The following is a 23,982-nucleotide window of genomic DNA, read 5'->3' as shown; positions in this document are numbered from 1 at the left end:
GGGAACATTATTGACTGAAAAACTATGGTGTCAGGCCCCTCCTCCAGAAAACAAATCAAAAAAGGAAAAAAAAGAGGAAAAAAAAAGGACTACAAGAGAAAAACCACTACTTCATAGAAAATCTTTTATTTTTCATTCATTCCCACTACTCTGGTTCATAATTTTTTTATATATAGGTAATTTTTTTAACGCAATAACCATTACAGAGAGCTGTCCAGTATATCAAATTCCGTAATAACCTCTAACCTGAACTTTTTGATACATACACCTATGTTTTTCTTTTGCATTTTCATTTTCTGAATTCCTTCTTTTTTTGTTTAAATTTTAGTTTAGTTTAGTCTAGTTTAATCCTTTTTTTATTTATCTTCTAATATTCATATAGAGCTAACCTTCAAAGTAATCCCCTTTCCCCAATCAATACTACCCATATAGGTAAACTAATTTTTAATCCCTCTTTATCTTAGGAAAGTTGAGTCCTTTAACAAAGATATCAAGAGACATCCAGGAACAATCAAAACAAACTTCCTTGCACACACTGAGAATTTATAACCACTCTCCCATCCTTTTCTTCCACCAGTGTTTCTATGATTTTGTGTTAGTCCTGATAGCATATAAATCTAACACCTCATCTTTTTGATGAGGTTCTTCCTTTATTTGCATATATATATATATATATATATATTTTTTTTTTTTCTCTTCTCATATACTTTTATCAGTCTTTTTGCTTGTCCGTTTTTGTTTGTCTACTTCATAAATCTTACCTTGGGGCCCATTTGGGCTGAACCTTTTCTTTAATCTTCCCTTTATTTCCTGTCTCTCTCTCTCTTTCTCTCTCTCTTTTTTTCTTTTCTTTTGTCTCTCATTTGGGTGGAGAATTCTGATTGCTCAGAAGTGTTCCAGGGTGCACCTTGATTGCACCATGATTAATACATCCAGCTACGTCTGTTCAGTCATCTCTCACCAAAATGCTAGGAGGAGGAATGCCCAACAGAAGAAAAATAAAGGATGAACCTTCTGCAAAGAGCAAACAGCTATCAACATAGACAATATGTCAGAAAGAGAATTCAGGCTAACAATTACCCAAGCAATAGCTAAGTTGGAGAAATCCATGGATGACCAAATAGAATTGATTAGGGCCGAGCTGAAAGCGACAAGACAGGAAGTTCACAATGTTAGGGCGGAGCTTAAAGCTACCAGGGAGGAGGTTCACAATGCTCTCAACGAGTTCCAATCCAATCTAAACTCTCTCAAAGCTAGGGTAACTGAGACAGAAGATAGAATTATGATCTGGAAGACAAACAAATAGGGAGAAAGGATCAGGAGGAAGCCTGTAACAAACAGCTTTGAAACCATGAAAACAGAATCAAGGAAATAAATAATGCCATGAATCGTTCCAACGTCAGAATTATTGGAATCCCTGAAGGTGAGGAGAAAGAAAGAAGTCTAGAAGATATAGTGGAACAAGTCCTTCATAAAAATTTTCCCAATCTCTCGAATGGAACCAGCGTTCATGTACTAGAGGCTGAACGGTCTCCACGCGAGATTATACATTCAAAATAAAAATCACAACACCTGATAGTCATATTGAGGAATTGAATTTTTAAGTAAAATCTCTTGAAAGCCAGTAGGGCAAAAAGGCTCATTACCTACAGAGGAAATCCCATCAGAATAGCATCAGGCGAGTTCACAAAGACCTGTCAGCCAGAAAAGATGGCAAGATATATTCAGGGCACTAAATGAGAAGAACATGCAGCCAAGAATACTTTATCCAGCAAGACTGATATTCAAAATGGATGTAGAGGTAAAGAGTTTCCAAGACCAGCAAAGCTTAAAATACTATGCAACTACCAAGCCGACACTACAGGATATATTAAGAAGGTTCTATAAAAGAGAAAAAATCCCAAGAATAGCACTGAATAGAAATATAGAGACAATCTACATAAAGAAAGACTTCAAAGGTAGCTCGATGTCAATAAAAACGTATCTATCAGTAATCAGTCTCAATATGAATGGCCTAAATACACCCACAAAATGGCACTGGGTTGCAGATTGGATAAAATGACAGGACCCATCCATATGTTGTCTACAAGAGACCCATTTTGAACCTAAAGATACACCCAGACTGAAAGTAGGATGGAGAAGCATCTTTCATGCCAATGGGCCTCAAAAGAAGGCTGGGGTAGCAATTCTCATATCAGATAAATTAGATTTTAAACTAAAGACTGTAGTCAGAGATACAGAAAAACACTACATCCTTCTTAAAGGAACTATCCACCAAGATGATCTATCAATTGAAAATATCTATGCTTCCAATATTGGAGCAGCCAATTACATAAGAAAACTATTAAACAAGATAAAGAGTCATATTGATATGAATACACTAATCTGTGGAGATCTTAACATGCCTCTCTCAGAAATAGACGAAGCAGAAAATCAATAAAGAAACAAGAGCTTTGAATGACACATTGGACCAGATGGACCTCATATATATACAGAACATTCCACCCTAAAAACAACAGAATACTCATTCTTGTCAAGTGCACATGGAACTTTCTCAAGAATAGACCACATACTTGGTCACAAATAAGGACTCAACTAATACCAAAAGACTGAGATTATTCCTTGCATATTCTCCGATCACAATGCTTTGACACTGGAGCTTAATAACAAAGAAAAGTTCAGAAGGAACTCAAACACTTGGAAGCTAAAGACCACCTTGCTTAGAATGCTTGATCAACCAGGAGATCAAAGAAGAACTGAAACAATTCATGGAGAACAATGAGAATGAAGACACTTCAGTCCAAAACCTATGGCATACAGCAAAGTCGGCCCTAAGGGGAAAATACATAGGCATCCAAGACTCACTCAAAAAAGTTGAAAAATCCAGAATACACCAGATTTCTCTACACCTTAAAGAACTGGAGAATAAACAACTAATCAAACCAACTCCACACATAAGAAGGGAAATCATCAAGATTAGAGCTGAGATCAATGAGGTAGAAACCAAAGATATACTAGAACGTGTCAATGAAACAAGAAGTTGTTTTTTTGAAAGAATCAATAAGATCAATAAACCATTGACCACACTCATCCAAAAGAAAAGAGAGAAAGCCCCAAATCATAAAATTATGAATGAAAAGGGAGAGATCATAACGAACACCAAGGAAGTAGAAATAATTATGAGAAGTTATTATCAGCACTTATATGCCAATAAGGTTAGCAACCTTGATGAAATGGATGGATTCCTGTAAAACTATAAACTTCCAAAATTGAACCAGGAAGAAATTGACAACCTGAGTAGACCGATATCTAGTAACGAGACTGAAGCAGTAATCAAAAACCTCCCAAAAAACAAGAGCCCTGGACCTGACGGATTCCCTGGGGAATGCTACCAAACTTTCAAAGAAGAAATAACACCTATTCTTCTGAAGCGGTTTCAAAAAATTAAAGCAGAAGGAAAGCTTCCAGACTCTTTCTATGAAGTCAGCCTTACCCTGATCCCCAACCAGGCAAACACCCTACCAAAAAGAAGAAATTCAGAAGAATATCACTGATGAATATGGATGCTAAGATTCTCAACAAGATCCTAGAAAACAAGATCCAACCGCTCATAAAAAGATTATCCACCATGACCGGGTGGGATTCATCCCTGGGCGACAAGGATGGTTCAACATTCACAAATCAATGAGTGTGATAGAACAAATTAATATGAGAAGAGAGAAGAACCACAATGTCCTCTCAATTGATGCAGAAAAAAAGCATTTGACAATATCCAGCATCTGTTCCTGATTAAAATGCTTCAAAGTATAGGGATAGAGGAAACATTCCTATAAATGTAGTAAAAAGAAGGGCCATCTGTTCCCCAATGTTTATAGCAGCAATGGCCACAGTCGCCAAACTGTGGAAAGAACCAAGATGCCCTTCAAATGATGAATGGATAAGGAAGATGTGGTCCATATACACTATGGAGTATTATGCCTCCGTCAGAAAGGGTGAATACCCAACTTTTGTAGCCACATGGACGGGACTGGAAGAGATTATGCTGAGTGAAGTAAGTCAAGCAGAGAGAATCAATTATCATATGGTTTCAGTTATTTGTGGAGCATAACAAATAGCATGGAACACATGGGGAGTTAGAAAGGAGAAGGGAGTTGGGGGCAATTGGAAGGGGAGGTGAACTATGAGAGACTATGGACTCTGAAAAACAATCTGAGGGTTTTGAAGGGGCAGGTGTGGGAGTTCAGGGTACCAGGTGGTTGGTGTTAGAGAGGGCAAGGATTGCATGGAGCACTGGGTGTGGTGCAAAAATAATTAATACTGTTATGGTGAAAAATAAATAAATTTAATTAATAAAAAGAAATTTAAAAATATATATCTACTACCAGCTAGTAATCAAATGGGTAAATGGAAAAAGTATAATCTCATTACCTTAGATCCCCAAATTCATGACCTTTCTAGGTGTAATTTCTCCCTTTCTGCCTGAATTTCAGCAAAATATTAAAATTATGTTGAAAATTAAATATATATATGTATATATATATTTACATTTACAAATATATGATGGGAGATTTACTATGCCACTTGATCAAAATGCTTATTTTAATTATTTCATTTCAGAAAAAACACACCACATTGTATGCATCATCTTAATATTTGTTACGTGTAAAGCACAGAAATCTTCAGCATGTGCACTGCATGATTTTACCCTGAGCCACTTTCAATGTAGCTTTATTTATTCCAGGGAATATGACATGTGGATCAGCACTTCTGTGTTAGTGCCTCAGGATTGGACTTTAGTTCTGTCCTCCACAGGACAGTCTCTGCACGTGTGGGAGCTTCTTGGCACTACTGATGTAATTGAGCAGAGTTGAGGCAAATTTAACACTTACTTTTAAAATGCTCAATTTTTCCCTCACATGAAAACAAATAAACAGAATACCAATTAAGCATCAGTTAAAAATAAATCAAATGAGAAGTCAAAAATACATGAGTAAAGTAGTCTGCATTGTGATGAACACCAAGTGTTATGTGCAACTAATGAATCATTAAACACTGCATCAAAAATAAAATACTCTATGGTGGCTAACTGACATAAAAATAAAAACAAAAAGTAAATATCTGGCAAATAGTGTTTTGAAGGGAAAACATAGTCTATCTGCTGGTGGGGAGAGTTATGGTGGTGGTTGGTTAATGTATTCTAAGCTTGTCTCCATTGTCTAACAAAGCTGAGTATTTATCAAATAATTCTGAATACCTGATAAATCAATTGGACGTCTGAGAAAACAAAACCTGCAAGTCTACCATTAGAGAACAATCAGTTTTGGAAGGTAGGAGGTGCAGAAAGTTGACTTATGGAGATATAGATGTAGACAGAGCATGGGGAAGAAGACTGCATATAAATGTTATCACAAAGTATAAGAGGCCAAAATCTGAAATTTTAGAAGTTGGCTACCATTGGCTATCGTGTCTGGTTTAAAGGAACTCAGGTCGTGAACAAGGCAACATGCCAGGAGTGAGGGTGTGTTCTGAGAATCCCCTGGCTTTCAAGAAGAACAGGTGGTGCAGCATGCTGCATGGTTTTCAGGCATATGTTCAGGCAACCCAGCTGAGAACAGTGATCTATGGCCCAACTTTCCATGTTGCCATAAACTGTGAAATGTTATGGGGTCCTGTGACCCCTTTCCAGGGACTTGCCAGCAAGGGGGAAAAAGTGGTGATACCCTATCTTGGAGGAGCAGTAGGTGACTGTGCTGTGAAAATCTCTAAAATTTGGAGTTTTGCAATAATCACCATCTGAGATAGAAGTGTTCAGACACAGGCAGGTGAATGTGGGGTTCTCTGAAAACTGAGAAGTAAAAAGTGATTGATTACTCCTCTGTGAATTCTCCCTTAAAAGTATAGGGTACGATAATCAAGAACGGATGCTGGATTTTGTCAAATAATTTTTCTGCATCAATTGAGAGGACAATGTGCTTCTTCTCTCTTCTTTTTTTGATTTGTTCTATCATATTGATTAATTTGGAAATGTTGAACCATCCTTGTAGCCCAGGGATGAATCTCACCTGGTCATGGTGGATAATCTTATTAATATGCTCTTGGATGCTATTTGCTAGGATCTTGTTGAGAATCTTAGCATCCATATTCATCAGTGACACTGGTCTGAAATTCTCCTTTTTGGTGGGGTCTTTGCCTGCTTTGGGGATCAGGTAATGCTGGCTTCATAAAAATGGTGGAGGCTCTCCTTCTGTTTCAATTTTTTTCAAACAGCTTCAGAAGAATAAGTGTTATTTCTTCTTTGAAAGTTTGGTAGAATTCCCCCAGGAAATCAGTTAGGTCCCGGCTCTTGTGTTTTCGGAGGTTTTTGATCGCTGCTTCATTCTTAAAACTAGATATCGGTCTATTCAGGTTGCCATTTTTTTTTTTCTGGTTCAATTTTGGGAGTTCATAGTTTTTCAGGAATGCATCCTTGTCACCTATGTTCTAACTTATTCTGTTGATAATCACTTCTTTTTTAAAAGATTTATTTGACAGAGAGAGAAATCACAAGTAGGCAGAGAGGCAGGTAGAGAGAGGAAGGGAAGTGGCATCCCTGCTGATCAAAGAGCCAGATGCAGGGCTCCATCCCAGAACCCTGAGACCATGACCTGAGCCAAAGGCAGAGACTTTAACCCACTGAGCCATCCAGACCCCCCTTGATAATAACTTCTGATGATTGTTTTCTACTTCCTTACTGTCAATTGTGATCTCTCAATTTTCATTCATAATTTTAATAATTGGAACCTTCTCTATTTTTTTTTTTTAGATTAGTGTGGTCAGTGGTTTATTGATTCTTTAAAAAAAAACTTCCATTTTTATTGATACATTCTACTATATCTCTAGTTCCTATCTCATTGATCTCTGCTCTAATCTGGATTATTTTCCTTCTTGTGTTTTGGAGTTGGCTTACTTTGTTGTAGATTCTCCAGTTCTTTAAGGTGTAGAGAAAGCTGGTGTATTCTGGATTTTTCAAATTTTTTTTGAGGGAGGCTTGGATGGCTATGCATTTCCCCTTAGGACTACCTTTGATGAATCCCATAGGTTTTGGGCCAAAGTGTCTTCATTCTCATTGGTTTTCATAAATTGTTTCAGTTTTTCTTTGATCCAAGCATTATTAAGCAAGGTGGTCTTTAGCTTCCAGGTGTTTGAGTTCCTTCTGAACTTTTTCTTGTGATTGAGCTCCAGTTTCAAGCATTGTGATATGAGAATATGCAGGGAATAATCTCATTTTTTTGGTATCAGTTGAGTCCTGATTTGTGACCCAGTATGTGGTCTGGAGAAGGTTCCATGTGCACTAGAGAAGAATGAGTATTCTGTTGTTTTAGGGTGGAATGTTCTGTATATATATGAGGCCCATCTGGTCCAATGTGTCATTCAATGCTCTTGTTTCTTTATGGATTTTCTGTTTGGATGATCTGTCTATTTCTGAGAGAGGCGTGTTAAGATCTCTTAGTATTAATGTATTCATATCAATATGACTCTTTTTCTTGATTAATAGTTTTCTTATGTAATTGGCTGCTCTCATATTGTGGGCATAAATATTTACAAGTGTTAGATCATCTTGGTGGAGAGTCCCTTTAAGAATGTTGTAGTGTACTTCTTTATCTCTAACTACAGTCTTTAGTTTAAAAATCTAATTTATCTGATATGAGTATCACTACCCCAGCCTTCTTTTTGTCATGTTGCTACAGAAGTTGGGTATTCATCCTTTCTGATGGACGCATAATACTACATAGTGTATAGGGACCACATCTTCCTTATCCATTCGTCCATTGAAGGGCAACTTAGCTCTTTCCACAGTGGGCAACCATGGTCATTGCTGCTATGAACATTGGGGTACAGATGGCCCTTCCTTTTACTACAGCTGTATCTTTAAGATAAATACCCAGTAGTTCCATTGCAGGGTCATAGGAAAGCTCTATTTTTAATTTTTTGAGGAACCTCCACACTGTTTCCCAAAGTGGCTGCACCAACTTGCATTCCCACCAACAGTGTTAGGTTCCCCTTTTTCCACATTCTCTAACACATGTTGTTTCCTGTCATGCTAATTTTGGCCATTCTAAGTGGTATAAAGTGGTATCTCAATGTGGTTTTGATTTGAATCTCCCTGATGGCTAGTGATGATGAACCTTTTTTCATGTGTCTGATAGCCTTTTGTAGGTCTTCATTGGAGAAGAGTCTGTTCATATGTCCTGCCAATTTTTTAATATGATTATCTGTTTTGTCTGTGTTGAGTTTGATGAGTTCTTTATAGATCCTGGATATCAACCTTTTGTCTGTACTGTTATTTGCAAATAACATCTCCCATTTTGTGGGTTGCCTTTTTCTTTTCTTGTGTTTCTTTTGCTGTGCAGAATCTTTTGAAGTCCCAAAAGTTCACTTTTGCTATTGTTTCCTTTGCTTTTGGAGACGTATCTTGAAAGAAGTTGCTGTCACTGATATTACAGACTTTACTGCCTATGTTCTCTGCTAGGATTCTGATGGATTCCTGTCTCACGTTGAGGTTTTTTATCCATTTTGAGTTTATCTTTGTGTACGGTGTAAGAGAGTGATCGAGTTTCATTCTTCTACATATAGCTGTCCAGTATTCCCAGCACCATTTATTGAGGAGACTGTCTTTTTTCGACTGTATATTTTTTTCCTGCTTTGTCAATGACTATTTGGCCATAGAGATGAGGGTGCATATCTGGGCTCTCTACTCTGTTCCACTGGTCTATGTGTGTGTTTTTATGCCAGTACAATGCTGTCTTGGAAAGAATGAACACCCAAATTTTGTAGCAACTTGGATGGGATTGGAAGAGATTTTGCTGAGCGAAATCAGTCAAGCAGAGATTATCATATGGTTTCACTTATTTGTGGAGCATAACAAATAACATTGAGGACATAGTGATATGGAGAGGAGAAAGGACTTGAGGGAAATTGGGAGGGGGGGATGAACCATGGGAAACTAAAGACTCTGTAAAAATAATCTGAGGGTTTTGAGTAGGTGGGGCCTGAGAGTTTGGGGGAGCCAGGTGGTGGGAATTATGGAGGGCATGTATGGCATGGATCCCTGGGTGTGGGACTTAAACAGTGAATTCTGTTAAGCTGAAAAGAAATTTAAAAAATTAGAAAACAAAAACAAAACAAAACAAAACATGAATTACCATTCAAAAATCACTAGGATAGTTGTAAACAAACAAACAAAAAAACCCTGAAATTAAGTGTTCAACAAGGATGGGGAAAATGGAATTTCTGTCTATTTGTGGGCTGGGCATGCAAAATGGTTCATACACTGGGGAAAAAAGAAAATTTCTTAGAAAGTTATGATGGGAAGATCATATCACCAGTATACAGCACTGGGTCCACCTGTGCATGAGCTTGCATAGCTCCGAACTTCCCTGATAAGTCTGCTTAATATCTTGAGTTATATAAAACTGGACCAAAACTCTGCACTAAGTCAGTCAGGTGAGGAAAATGGTCTTATAGCTGTCAAAGTAATTGCAGGCCTCCCAGGTATCACAAAGTGGCAGGTGAACTTGGGAATTCGGGTTGCAGATAGCAGCATGACCAGTGACAGAGGGCCTCAGTTGTCCAGACCAGGAGAACAACTGACCCCCTCCCTAGACCTGGAGTGGCAAACATCATGGTGATGTTGATGTTGTCAAGATTTTCCACAGGCAGCTGGACACAGGGGTACAGGGTGAAAACAGATCTGGGTTTGACTCCTCTGACATACAAGCTGAAAGGAACATACTAGCTAGATCAGTTACTGCAGTGTGGTCCCCTGCAGCTTCTTTGAGGTCCTCAGCTGCCTGCACAGTATTGGGAATGTGCACCATTAGAGGGGACCTTGGCATTTAAATTTTGGTAGTGAGCTGTAAAGTGCCATATGCTAGTAGGGGCTATAAGGTCTGGCAAATCAAACTGAATAGAGACAAAGTTTGTTTAATGACCACTCCCTTCAAGCAACCTTGAATTATGGGCTCAAATATTCTGTCCCCTATTACAAACAATATCAAAGGGGTATATAGAGTCTTGATCTGGCAGAGGTGGGTTTGGCAATCCTACAGCCTACTGATGGGCCATCCTATCAGAAAAGGCCACTGGGATTTTTCCCGTGGCCTTGAGGATGTCAGTTCATATATACCTTTACCTCGAAAGGGCAGGACCAAAGGGGCCACTGTTGCTCAGTTTCAGTAAAATTTTTTTTCCAAGAGTGACATCCCATGAAAGTTGAGACCCTTCTGCTATCCTGTTTGTTCTACTGGTAAGCTAAAATGTACCCCTTGCCTATGTTTGGAGGGGTTCCTGGAAAGCTTTGTTACTTGGCTCCAGGATCAATGAGAGCAGCAAAGCTTGTGTATGAGTGGAGGTAACTGGAGGTAAGTAGAGATGTGTATAGATGGTTTTACCCAGAAGAGTGACAGGATCTCAACTGTCAGGTCCTGAGGCAACAGTCTGGGCAGCAGCCTATCCCTCCATCCACTTCAGGTCAGTGTTGGAGTTCCATTAACTGCCCCTCCACCCAAGCTAGGGCTGTTTTGTTCAGAAGGGTGATGCACCCACCTGAAAGCTAGGGCCAGCAGTTTCTGGAGGAACCCCAGGTACCTGAGGAAAGTTCAGCACTGCGTTCCAGCAGCCCTGAGATGAACTCATTAGGGAACCCTGATCTCAGAGCTGCCATACAGAGAGGTGTGGGGGTCATCCATCTCCAGAGGAAGGGATATGGAATGAAGTTCCAGCCCTTGACTGGGTCTGATAAGATGTCCTTAAACCTCTTATGCCATTGGGACTCTTTATGGTTTCCTGTCTGTAGAGGTGGTGGGCACACTGGGCTTTGTGGCAAAAAATAACTTGGGCTTCAGGAAAATTATTTTTTGTCATATCTGGCTATGGCATCCATGATGTCTAATGCTTGCTGTCCTGAATCTGCTATTACCATTAATTATAAAGGCACAGGCTTATATTTAGAGCTGTGATTTATGAAGAACTTCTCATATTCTGGCAACAATGGCATCTTCTCAGGACTGGCAATGGTCTAGGGTTCATGGGAGCATGACACTAGGTAAAAGGACACACTCATTGTACTTTCACAGTTCTACCTAGACAGGAGGCATGCCACATCCAGGCTTATCATCTGTCAGTGTGCCTGAGCTCTCATGTCACAAAAATCCAAGTCCATCAATAAGAACATCTTTCTTCTTATCTCAGTGGGCTCTGCAAGCTCAGGGAGTCTCATCCTGCGATCACGTCCCCTTTTTATGGGGTCTGCATCTCCTTGCCTGGTGGTTTGATGTGCTTGTCATGGACATTGGAGCCAGTGACAATGTGTGGAGGGTCTTCAAGGATCTCCTTAAAAAAATAGACCTCTTATACTACATTGTTTTCAATGAAGGTTGAATTTGGGGGGTTTTATCCACCCCACACAGTGGATACAAGCAACAGCATACAGTCATTTCCACAGACTCATGAGAGCGAATCAATGTCCTTTCTACCTCCTTGAGGACAAATTATTCCAGGGAATCTCTCATATCCATGACATACTTACCAATTTCTGGGTCTCACCCACAGTGGTCCTTGGACATATTAACATAGTGGATGGTGACAGGGAATATCTGGGATGGATGTTGCCTCTTCCTCAACTAACTTGTGGTGACCTTCTGCACTATAGTGTCCCACTCAACCTCTGAGAGGTTGGGTATTATTGGCTATAGCACCAGGGATTGGACCCACAGGGTATGCTTACCTTGGCCATATTTTGCACTGATAGAGTTGCTACTGTCATGGGCTAGACCTGTCTCTCTAAGCTATACACCTGATTCTCAGCTGCCACACAGTGTATCCAGCAGCTGGTATCCACTTTGGCACTAACTTAGGATAACTTTCCTTTGTCCCAAAGAACCAAATAGACCCCACTACAGGTCCTTTCCTGGGAAAAGTTGCAGACCCCACCATACATGTTAGATTCTCTGTTGTCAACCCAGGACTGTCCCAAATGATTATAGCCCATCTCAACCAGATCCAACAACTAACTTGGATTTGTTTAGAGATGAATAGGAAATACACACATCTAGGAACTCTCCCCAGACTAGTTCCTACTGGTTGGTCTCTGCCAATAGTCTGACCTGTTAGAACACTCACTGTTTATGGTGGGTTTTCCTGGCAACACCTGGCATCAACCCAAGCAAATCTACAGAACAACAATAAGCATCATCTTCTTCCAGAGAGTCTTAGATGTTGTGGTGAACAGGTGAGTCATTGTTAGCTCTAAAGCATTACTGGGGCACAAGTTCTGTTGCCAAACCCCAACTTTGTGGACAATTTTGTTGGGAAGTTACAGCTGTTTTGTTGAATTTAGAACATGCAGACTGTGTCTTAGAGGAAATAGGCATCCATTGACCACACTGTGTTAACAGGTGGCTGCCTTGGCATCTGAGCTCCCACTCTGGGAAAAGGAAACACACCTGTTGATTTTGACTAAAGTTGGTGTTTCAGTACACCCTGCAATGGAAGTGGGGTCCCAGAATTTATGATGAACAAATCCCAGAATAAAGGAGACACAATGAACCAGGGAAGGGTTGGTCTCAACCTAAATTCCCAGTCAGGAGGATGTAGAAAATAGCGTAGCAAGCACCAAAATACACAGGAGGTGGACGCAGCTGAAGTCCCTAATGTTTCCCAGGCCCAGTTCTGTATGGTTATTTTTAAAGGTTCCCTTTAAAATCAGAGTGGAAATATCAGACAGGCCTTTATGTAAGGGTCATGGGGGGGAGTGTACATGGGACTCTGTGCCCCATGCTCAGGCAGCAGGTCAGAACAACTTTTCTCACCACATATGCTTAGCGACTGTCACTGCTCTGTTCCCTGGAATGCAGACTAAGAGGGAAGAGGGGATGATATTCCTAGTGTTCTTTCTTGATGCCAGAGATATCAATGAGAACTTATACTTATTTTTCTGATTGATTTCATGGGATGCAATGTTCAGGATCATGGTCTCAGTATTCCATATTCAGGAACATGTTCTCCAGGGTGCTATAGCTTATACTGGGTAGGATCACACACCAGACACCCTCTCCTACTTCCCAAAGGCAGCCCAGTGTGTTACAGGCAGTATGGGTGGGGAATAGCCCTCCATTGCCCTGAATTCTCCTAGGGACTGCAGAAGGAGAGATTACCTAGATAATGAGAAAATCCTCAGTACTCAAGAGCATTGTTTTGGAGAAATGTAATAAATTTTCTCATGCAGAAGCCTGTGAAAACTTCTTAATTCTTCACCACAGGACCCTTAATTCTTCACCACAGGACCTCAGCTCAAGTCCCACCTGCTGACTCAGGTACCTGGACATTGTCTTGGGATCAGTGTGGGCTCCTACAGTCTTACAAAAATATAAAAAAGCCAGAACATGTGCTTTTAATGATTTATTTCAGAGTGCTGGTCACAGACTTAGTGTGAAAGTTGGGTGACATGTGTTGATAACACTCTGTCTCTTGCAGATCCCTGGAAATGTGGGTGTCAGCTTTGTCACTTCCTTACTGTAGAGTTTCACTCATGCTCCTGTGGGTTGCCTATTGTTGTTTGGAGGTCTGGAGTCTAATTCCAGAATTGGCTTCATCAGCTTTCTCTTTCTTAACTCTAACTGTCTTGATTGTTCTTACATTTGTGGCAATGCCAAACAGGAATACAGCTATTAAGGCATAAATGCGACCAAAGATCACTCTCAGATACACCAGAGATTCATCATTTTGCCGGACTGAACGCATTCTACGTGGAGGAGGTCCACTGTCTGTGCTTCCACCAGCACCTCTATCAATGCAGTGTGGAGGATCCCATCCTATGTGACAATGACAGTTCCTGTTATTGTTGCAAATTCCCCTATGGCTGCATTTTTCAGGTAAACAGTCATAATTCAGCTGAGCTGCACTGCCATTGCAGTAGGTATTGCTACAGATCTTTCCAGGACCACAGGGTGTACCTGGTCTCACATGACCAACATCATTTGCTCCTGTGGAGCGATGTGAGTCCAGCCCAAAACACCAGAATCCTGAGATTAGAGACTGATGGAATCCCACATGTTCTTGCAAGCGGGGGAGGTGTGTGACATTACCACACTGCAGCCTTCCACAATAAATGTCTTCGGTGGCACAAATGTCAGCTTTCATCTTCCCTTCAATTCTTCTGCAGTGTCCATATCTATTGCCTCTTTTATTTATGGTATAGCAGGCATCTGCCCCTTTTACAGCATTTTTACCAAAGATTTCTTGGCAATGCACAGTGCGGTCAGTGCAATTTCCATGATAACAGTAACCCTCTTCTGTGCATGGGGTTCCATCTTGCATATAGAAATCACCAGGGCATGCCAAGGACATCCCACGGCAGTACTCGGGAAGATCACATATATTTTGGATTGGTCTGCAGAGTGTCCCAGGAGGGGAATAGGTGCAATTTGTACAGCATCGGCCTGTATTACATTTGCTGTCTATGGTGAAGGTACAATCATTCGTACAGCAGGGGTTGTTGTAACACTCTTTGAAGGAGCCACAGTCACACTCCTCACCTGGATCCAGTATGTAGTTTCCGCAACGATCATGGGTCAGGCTTTTATTTAAATATACCATTTCAGCACTGAATAGGCACTCACCTGCGCGACGACTCAATATGTGCTGTACATGTATATAGGAACAGTTACTGAAGGAATCTGTTAGAGATACTGGTCTATGCATAATACACAGGGACCTTCTCTGGCAAGTACAAGTACTCTGATCATAGTAGAGACCTATATTTCTTGCCACCTTTTGTGTTCCTGCAATCGACAATAGTAAAAGGTGTCTGCCTAGGTAACCAAGCATGACAAGGTTTCGATTATTGCATATACCATATAAGACAGGTTCATAATCAATATCCTTTGGCCCATCTTTAATCACAATTATGGATGAATGTGGTATAAGAAGTCCATACACAACAGACTTATAGTGTCTAACAAATGGACTATAATGCACATGATAATTATTCATGATAACTGGATCTCTCTGGTTATAAATAATAATTAATCCAATATAGTAATTTGCATCAATACCTTGAAAAAATGAGTCAATTAAACTACACATCTTTATCAGGAATTGGGCACATTTTGACACGTTGTTGAACACAGTATACATTGAGTTGGAACTTAGAATAAGTCCTTTCATAATTCCGTGATGGGATGAATACATCTTACTAGAGATCCTGGGGACAACACTGGCATTTGCTTGAGAGAAAAGGGGGTCCATAATCTCCTTATGTTCCAGTTTATAGGTAGGTCCCGTCACATTTGTATCTGCCACTATCTGAGAAACAATGTGCTCAAACCTCTGGGAATTGCTGAGGGGTTTGATTTCATAAGCAAGGTCATCCAACTTGATGATACCTTCAAGACCCCCATAACATGTGTCCACGGTGACCATGGAAAGAGGAATCTCCTCCAGGTAGCCGAGGTAGTAACAGTCTGGAGGGAAGAAGGGGTAGTCCATCTGCAAGGCTCCTTGGTCATCCTGAGTCATCATCAGCAGATGTCTGGACCAAAACAGTTTCTTGCGTCGCATGTGGATAATGTGTCTCTTGTCCCCAAAACGCAGACTGTAGGACAGCCAGCCTGGCATCCGAACACCTTTGCCATGGTGCAACTCCTTCCTGGGAATGACCACCTCAGAGGAGATGTAGCGCCATGATGGACGGCCTTGAGAACATTGCACAGGAGCCAGCCCTTCCCAGACAGCAAGGATCAAAAGGAATGCCCTCATGGTGACTGGACCAGCCAGGCTCAGGCCCCTGCTCAGGGATATCTCTCAGTGAGAATGGATCAAGGGAAGATCCTCAGTGAGGGCCTGGCCTAGAGCATCTGACAGAACAGAGGGCTTTTTCAGGCTACCAGCACCCCACACCTGGGCGTCACCTGTAGAGATGAGGTCACAGTCACAGGGTGTGGCAGTGGGTGGGCCTGTACATCACCTTAGCTAGGGTAATGTGTGAGAGGTGGGTGGACTATGTGTATGAGTACTTCCTTGGAAATGGGAAGGAAGTTGGATCCAGTAGCATCACTATATTCAACACATTCAATCTTTCTTCTAGATATTTGAATATGTAATATACTTTTTAAAATTTTTTTTAATTTCTTTTCTGTGTAACAGAATTCATTGTTTATTCACCACACCCAGTGCTCCATGCAATAGGTGCCCTCCATAATACCCACCAACAGGCTCCCCCAACCTCCCACCATCCACCCCTTCAAAACCCTCAGATTATTCTTAAGGGAGTATGCTTCCCTCTCTCTCTTTGCCCACCTCAGTGCCTACTAGTGATCTCTGTCAGATAAATAAATAAATAAAATCTTTTAAAACAATATCTCTCATCCATCTTGAATTTATTTTTGTGTAGGTTATACAAAAGTGGTCCAGTTTCTTTCTTACACATGTGGCTTTCCACTTTTATCAACCCCTTGTGTTGAAGAGACTGTCACGCCACCCCCCCCCCCACTGGATATTCTTTCCTGCTTTGTTGAAGATTATTTGACCATATAGTTTTGGGTCAAATGCTGAGTACTCTATTCTGTTCCATTGATGCATATATCTCTTGCTCTCCCAATATCACACTGTTTTGATAACTGTAGTATGGTAATATACCTTGAGATCCAGATGGGTTGATACCTCCAGCTGTGTATTACTTGTTCAAGATGGCTTTGGCTATTTGCAATATTTTTGGTAGGACGGTATGGTCACCTCTGAAAAATGCCAGTTATATCATTAATAATATCACTGAATGAGTAGACTACTTCTGTTATATACACATTGCTTATTTATTTTTATTTTTTCTAAGATTCTTAAATTATCTTTCAGAATAAGAGAAAGAAGTGAAGGAGAAGGGAGTTGAGGGAAATTGGACCATGAGAGACTATGGACTCTGAAAAACCATCAGAGGGGTTTGAAGGGGCGCAGGGTGGGAGGTCGGGGTACCAGGTGGTGGGTATTGGAGAAGGCACGGATTGCATGGAGCTCTGGGTGTGGTGCAAAAACAATGAATACTGGGAGGAGTCAAGATGGCGGAGAAGTAGCAAGCTGAGACTGCTTCAGCTAGCCAGAGATCAGCTAGGTAGCTTATCTAAAGATTGCAAACACCTGAAAATCCATCGGCAGATCGAAGAGAAGAAGAACAGCAATTCTGGAAACAGAAAAACAACCACTTTCTGAAAGGTAGGACCGGCGGAGAAGTGAATCCAAAGCGACAGGAAGATAGACCCCGGGGGGAGGGGCCGGCTCCCAGCAAGCAGCAGAGCAACCGCGCACAAAATCAGGACTTTTAAAAGTCTGTTCCGCTGAGGGACATCGCTCCAGAGGCTAAACCGGGGCGAAGCCCACGCGGGGTCAGCGTGGCCTCAGGTCCCGCAGGGTCACAGAAGGATCGGGGGTGTCACAGAGCTTGCGGGTATTGGAACGGGAAAGCCGGCTGCAGAGACAGAGCCGAAAGTAAGCTCGCAGCTCGGGGTGACCTTGAACCGGTCGCAGGCTTGGTGAGCTCGGAGCGCGGCCGGAGGTCAGGCAGACAGGAGTGACTGGGCGCTGTTCTCTGAGGGCGCCCTGAGGAGTGCAGCCCTGGGCTCTCGGTTCCTCCGGGCTGGAGACCAGGAGGCCGCCATTTGTATTCCCATCCTCCGGAACTCTACGGAAAGCGCTCAGGGAACAAAAGCTCCTGAAAGCAAACCCGAGCGGATTACTCACCCCGGCCCCGGGTAGGGCAGTGTAATTCCGCCTGGGGCAAAGACACTTGAGAATAACTACAACAGGCCCCTCCCCCAGAAGATCAACAAGAAATCCAGCCAAGACCAAGTTCACCTACCAAGGAGTGCGGTTTCAATACCAAGGAGAGCAGCAGATTTCCAGAGGAGGAGAAAGCCAAGCACGGAACTCATGGCTTTTTTCCTGTGATTTTTTATAGTCTTGCAGTTAATTTAATTTTTTCTTTTCTTTTCTTTTTTTTTTTTTTATCGCCTTCAGGTAAATTTATTTTTAACTGTTACCTTTTTCTTTTTTAACGATTTTTTACTAGTTTATCTAATATATATATTTTTTCTTTTTTACATTTTTCTCAGGTGTTTTCTTTTTAAAATTTTTTTTTCTTTTCTTTTTTTTTTTCATTTCTTTGTTCTTTTTTTTTTCTTTCTTCCTTTTTGAACCTTTTTTTATCCCCTTTCTCCCCACTCACGATTTTGGATCTCTTCTAATTTGGTTAAAGCATATTTTTCTGGGGTTTTTGCCACCCTTTTAGTATTTTACTTGCCCCTTCATTTACTCTTATCTGGCCAAAATGACAAGACGGAAAAATTCAACACAAAAAAAAGAACAAGAGGCAGTACCGAAGGCTAGGGACCTAATCAATACAGACATCGGTAATATGTCAGATCTAGAGTTCAGAATGACAATTCTCAAGGTTCTAGCCGGACTCGAAAAAGGCATGGAAGATATTAGAGAAACCCTCTCGAGAGATATAAAAGCCCTTTCTGGAGAAATAAAATAACTAAAATCTAACCAAGTTGAAATCAAAAAAGCTATTAATGAGGTGCAATCAAAAATGGAGGCTCTAACTGCTAGGATAAATGAGGCAGAAGAAAGAATTAGTGATATAGAAGACCAAATAACAGAGAATAAAGAAGCTGAGCAAAAGAGGGACAAACAGCTACTGGACCACAAGGGGAGAATTCGAGAGATAAGTGACACCATAAGACGAAACAACATTAGAATAATTGGGATTCCAGAAAAAGAAGAAAGAGAGAGGGGAGCAGAAGGTATACTGGAGAGAATTATTGGGGAGAATTTCCCCAATATGGCAAAGGGAATGATCATCAAAATTCAGGAGGTTCAGAGAATGCCCCTCAAAATCAATAAGAATAGGCCCACACCCCGTCACCTAATAGTAAAATTTACAAGTCTCAGTGACAAAGAGAAAATCCTGAAAGCAGCCCGGGAAAAGAAGTCTGTAACATACAATGGTAAAAATATTAGATTGGCAGCTGACTTAACCACAGAGACCTGGCAGGCCAGAAAGAGCTGGCATGATATTTTTAGAGCACTAAACGAGAAAAACATGCAGCCCAGAATACTATATCCAGCTAGGCTATCATTGAAAATAGAAGGAGAGATTAAAAGCTTCCAGGACAAACAACAACTGAAAGAATTTGCAAATACCAAACCAGCTCTACAGGAAATATTGAAAGGGGTCCTCTAAGCAAAGAGAGAGCCTACAAGTGGTAGATCAGAAAGGAACAGAGACCATATACAATAACAGTCACCTTACAGGCAATACAATGGCACTAAATTCATATCTCTCAATAGTTACCCTGAATGTGAATGGGCTAAATGCCCCTGTCAAAAGACACAGGGTATCAGAATGGATACAAAAACAAAACCCATCTATATGTTGCCTCCAAGAAACTCATTTTAAGCCCCAAGACACCTCCAGATTTAAAGTGAGGGGGTGGAAAAGAATTTTCCATGCTAATGGACATCAGAAGAAAGCAGGAGTGGCAATCCTTATATCAGATCAATTAGATTTTAAGCCAAAGACTATAATAAGAGATGAGGAAGGACACTATATCATACTCAAAGGGTCTGTCCAACAAGAAGATTTAACAATTTTAAATATCTATGCCCCCAACGTGGGAGCAGCCAACTATATAAACCAATTAATAACAAAATCAAAGAAACACATCAACAACAATACAATAATAGTAGGGGACTTTAACACTCCCCTCACTGAAATGGACAGGTCATCCAAGCAAAAGATCAGCAAGGAAATAAAGGCCTTAAACGACACACTGGACCAGATGGACATCACAGATATATTCAGAATATTTCATCCCAAAGCAACAGAATACACATTCTTCTCTAGTGCACATGGAACATTCTCCAGAATAGATCACATCCTCGGTCCTAAATCAGGACTCAACCAGTATCAAAAGATTGGGATCATTCCCTGCATATTTTCAGACCACAATGCTCTAAAGCTAGAACTCAACCACAAAAGGAAGTTTGGAAAGAACCCAAATACATGGAGACTAAACAGTATCCTTCTAAAGAATGAATGGGTCAACTGGGAAATTAAAGAAGAATTGAAAAAAATTCATGGAAAAAAGAATAGTGAAAACACATGATTCAAAATCTGTGTGACACAACAAAGGCAGTCCTGAGAGGAAAATATATAGCGGTACAAGCCTTTCTCAAGAAACAAGAAAGGTCTCAGGTACACAACCTAACTCTACAACTAAAGGAGCTGGAGAAAGAACAAGAAAGAAACCCTAAGCCCAGCAGGAGAAGAGAAATCATAAAGATCAGAGCAGAAATCAATGAAATAGAAACCAAAAAAACAATAGACAAATCAACAAAACTAGGAGCTGGTTCTTTGAAAGAATTAATAAAATTGATAAACCCCTGGCCCGACTTATCAAAAAGAAAAGAGAAAGGACCCAAATAAATAAAATCATGAATGAAAGAGGAGAGATCACAACTAACACCAAAGAAATACAAACAGTTATCAGAACATTCTATGAGCAACTCTACACCAATAAATTTGACAATCTGGAAGAAATGGATGCATTCCTAGAAACATATAAGCTACCACAACTGAACCAGGAAGAAATAGAAAGCCTGAACAGACCCATAACCAGTAAGGAGATTGAAACAGTCATTAAAAATTGCCAAACAAACAAAAGCCCAGGGCCAGACGGCTTAACGGGGGAATTCTACCAAACATTTAAAGAAGAACTAATTCCTATTCTCCTGAAACTGTTCCAAAAAATAGTAATGGAAGGAAAACTTCCAAACTCATTTTATGAGGCCAGCATCACCTTGATCCCAAAACCAGACAAGGATCCCACCAAAAAAGAGAGCTATAGACCGATATCCTTGATGAACACAGATGCGAAAATACTCAACAAAATACTAGCCAATAGGATTCAACAGTACATTAAAAAGATTATTCACCACGACCAAGTGGGATTTATTCCAGGGCTGCAAGGCTGGTTCAACATCCTCAAATCAGTCAATGTGATAGAACACATCAATAAAAGAAAGAACAAGAACCATATGATACTCTCAATAGATGCTGAAAAAGCATTTGACAAAGTACAGCATCCCTTCCTGATCAAAACTCTTCAAAGTGTAGGGATAGAGGGCACATACCTCAATATCATCAAAGCCATCTATGAAAAACCCACCGCAAATATCATTCTAAATGTAGAAAAACTGAAAGCTTTTCCACTAAGGTCAGGAACACGGCAGGGATGTCCATTATCACCACTGCTTTTCAACATAGTACTAGAGGTCCTAGCCTCAGCAATCAGACAACAAAAGGAAATTAAAGGCATCCAAATCGGCAAAGAAGAAGTCAAATTATCACTCTTCGCAGATGATATGATACTATATGTGGAAAACCCAAAAGACTCCACTCCAAAACTGCTAGAACTTATACAGGAATTCAGTAAAGTGTCAGGATATAAAATCCATGCACAGAAATCAGTTGCATTTCTCTACACCAACAGCAAGACAGAAGAAAGAGATATTAAGGAGTCAATCCCATTTACAATTGCATCCAAAACCATAAGATACCTAGGAATAAACCTAACCAAAGAGACACAGAATCTATACTCAGAAAACTATAAAGTACTAATGAAAGAAATTGAGGAAGACACAAAGAAATGGAAAAATGTTCCATGCTCCTGGATTGGAAGAATAAATATTGTGAAAATGTCTATGCTACCTAAAGCAATCTACACATTTAATGCAATTCCTATCAAAGTACCATCCATCTTTTTCAAAGAAATGGAACAAATAATGCTAAAATTTATATGGAACCAGAAAAGACCTCGAATAGCCAAAGGGATATTGAAAAAGAAAGCCAACGTTGGTGGCATCACAATTCCGACTTCAAGCTCTATTACAAAGCTGTCATCATCAAGACAGCATGGTACTGGCACAAAAACAGACACATAGATCAATGGAACAGAATAGAGAGCCCAGAAATAGACCCTCAAATCTATGGTCAACTCATCTTCGACAAAGCAGGAAAGAATGTCCAATGGAAAAAAGACAGCCTCTTCAATAAATGGTGCTGGGAAAACTGGACAGCCACATGTAGAAAAATGAAATTGGACCATTTCCTTACACCACATACAAAAATAGACTCAAAATGGATGAAGGACCTCAATGTGCGAAAGGAATCCATCAAAATCCTTGAGGAGAACACAGGCAGCAACCTCTTCGACCTCTGCCGCAGCAACGTCTTCCTAGGAACAACGCAAAAGGCAAGGGAAGCAAGGGCAAAAATGAACTATTGGGATTTCATCAAGATCAAAAGCTTTTGCACAGCAAAGGAAACAGTTAACAAAATCAAAAGACAACTGACAGAATGGGAGAAGATATTTGCAAACGACATATCAAATAAAGGACTAGTGTCCAGAATCTATAAAGAACTTAGCAAACTCAACACCCAAAGAACAAATAATCCAATCAAGAAATGGGCAGAGGACATGAACAGACATTTCTGTAAAGAAGACATCCAGATGGCCAACAGAAACATGAAACAGTGCTCCATATCACTCGGCATCAGGGAAATACAAATCAAAACCACAATGAGATATCACCTCACACCAGTCAGAATGGCTAAAATCAACAAGTCAGGAAATGACAAATGCTGGCGAGGATGTGGAGAATGGGGAACCCTCCTACATTGTTGGTGGGAATGCAAGCTGGTGCAGCCACTCTGGAAAACAGCATGGAGGTTCCTCAGAATGTTGAAAATAGAACTGCCCTATGACCCAGCAATTGCACTATTGGGTATTTACCCTAAAGATACAAATGTAGTGATCCAAAGGGGCACATGCACCCGAATGTTTATAGCAGCAATGTGCACAATAGCCAAACTATGGAAAGAACCTATATGTCCATCAACAGATGAATAGATCAAGAAGATGTGGTATATATACACAATGGAATACTATGCAGCCATCAAAAGAAATGAAATCTTGCCATTTGCGACAACATGGATGGAACTAGAGCGAATCATGCTTAGCGAAATAAGTCAAGCAGAGAAAGACAACTATCACATGATCTCCCTGATATGAGGAAGTGGTGATGCAACATGGAGGCTTAAGTGGGTAGGAGAAGAATAAATGAAACAAGATGGGATTGGGAGGGAGACAAACCATAAGTGACTCTTAATCTCACAAAAGAAACTGAGGGTTGCTGGGGGGAGGGGTTTTGGGAGAAGAGGGTGGGATTATGGACATTGGGGAGGGTATGTGCTTTGGTGAGTGCTGTGAAGTGTGTAAACCTGGTGATTCACAGACCTGTACCCCTGGGGATAAAAATATATGTTTATAAAAAATAAAAATTAAAAAAAGAACAATGAATACTGTTATGCTGAAAATAAATTAAAAAATTAAAAAAAAAAAAAAGAAAGAAGAATGCATGACCAGAAGAGAGCAGTAGGCAGAGAGCAAGGGAATAGAAGACTCCCCCTGAATATGACGCCAGACACAGGGCTCTATCCCTAAATTCTGAGATCATGATCTAAACCATAGGTAGATGGTTAACTGACTGAGACACTCAGATGCTATGGGTAATACAGATATTTTAAAAATAGATTTCTTCCAGTCTGAGAATGGAATGTTTTTCCACTTCTTTGGGTCAACTTCAATTTATTTTATTTTATGTTATTTTATTTTTTCAGTGTTTCAAGGTTTATTTTTTTTTAATGCACCACACCTAGTTCTCCATGCAATATAAGCTCTCCCTAATATCCATCAGCAGGCTTCAATTTTTTTTATTAGTATGTAATAGGTTTCAGAGAACTGATCTTTTACAGCTTTGGTTAGGTATACTCCAATGTATCTTACTATATTTATTCACTTTTAAATGGGATTGATTCCTTGATTTCACTTT

General features: G+C 40.4%; 1 protein-coding gene across 1 annotated transcript; it reads right to left on the bottom strand.

Moving 5' to 3' along the window:
* Nucleotides 1–13,429: 13,429 nt before the first annotated feature.
* On the bottom strand, nt 13,430–15,952 carry LOC309856970 (disintegrin and metalloproteinase domain-containing protein 21-like). Its single transcript, XM_082718807.1, has one exon. The coding sequence runs from the start codon at nt 15,793–15,795 to the stop codon at nt 13,585–13,587; it is 2,211 nt and encodes a 736-aa protein (XP_082574933.1). The 5' UTR covers nt 15,796–15,952; the 3' UTR covers nt 13,430–13,584.
* Nucleotides 15,953–23,982: the final 8,030 nt, after the last annotated feature.

This window comes from Mustela nivalis, assembly GCF_964662115.1.
Source record: "Mustela nivalis genome assembly, chromosome: Y".
In the NCBI taxonomy this organism is placed as follows: Eukaryota; Metazoa; Chordata; class Mammalia; order Carnivora; family Mustelidae; genus Mustela; species Mustela nivalis.
This window is presented reverse-complemented; position numbering and strand designations above follow the sequence as displayed.

Coding starts and splice junctions, on each gene's coding strand:
- LOC309856970 (XM_082718807.1), bottom strand. CDS start 15,795: ATGAGGGCATTCCTTTTGATCCTTGCTGTCTGGGAAGGGCTGGCTCCT.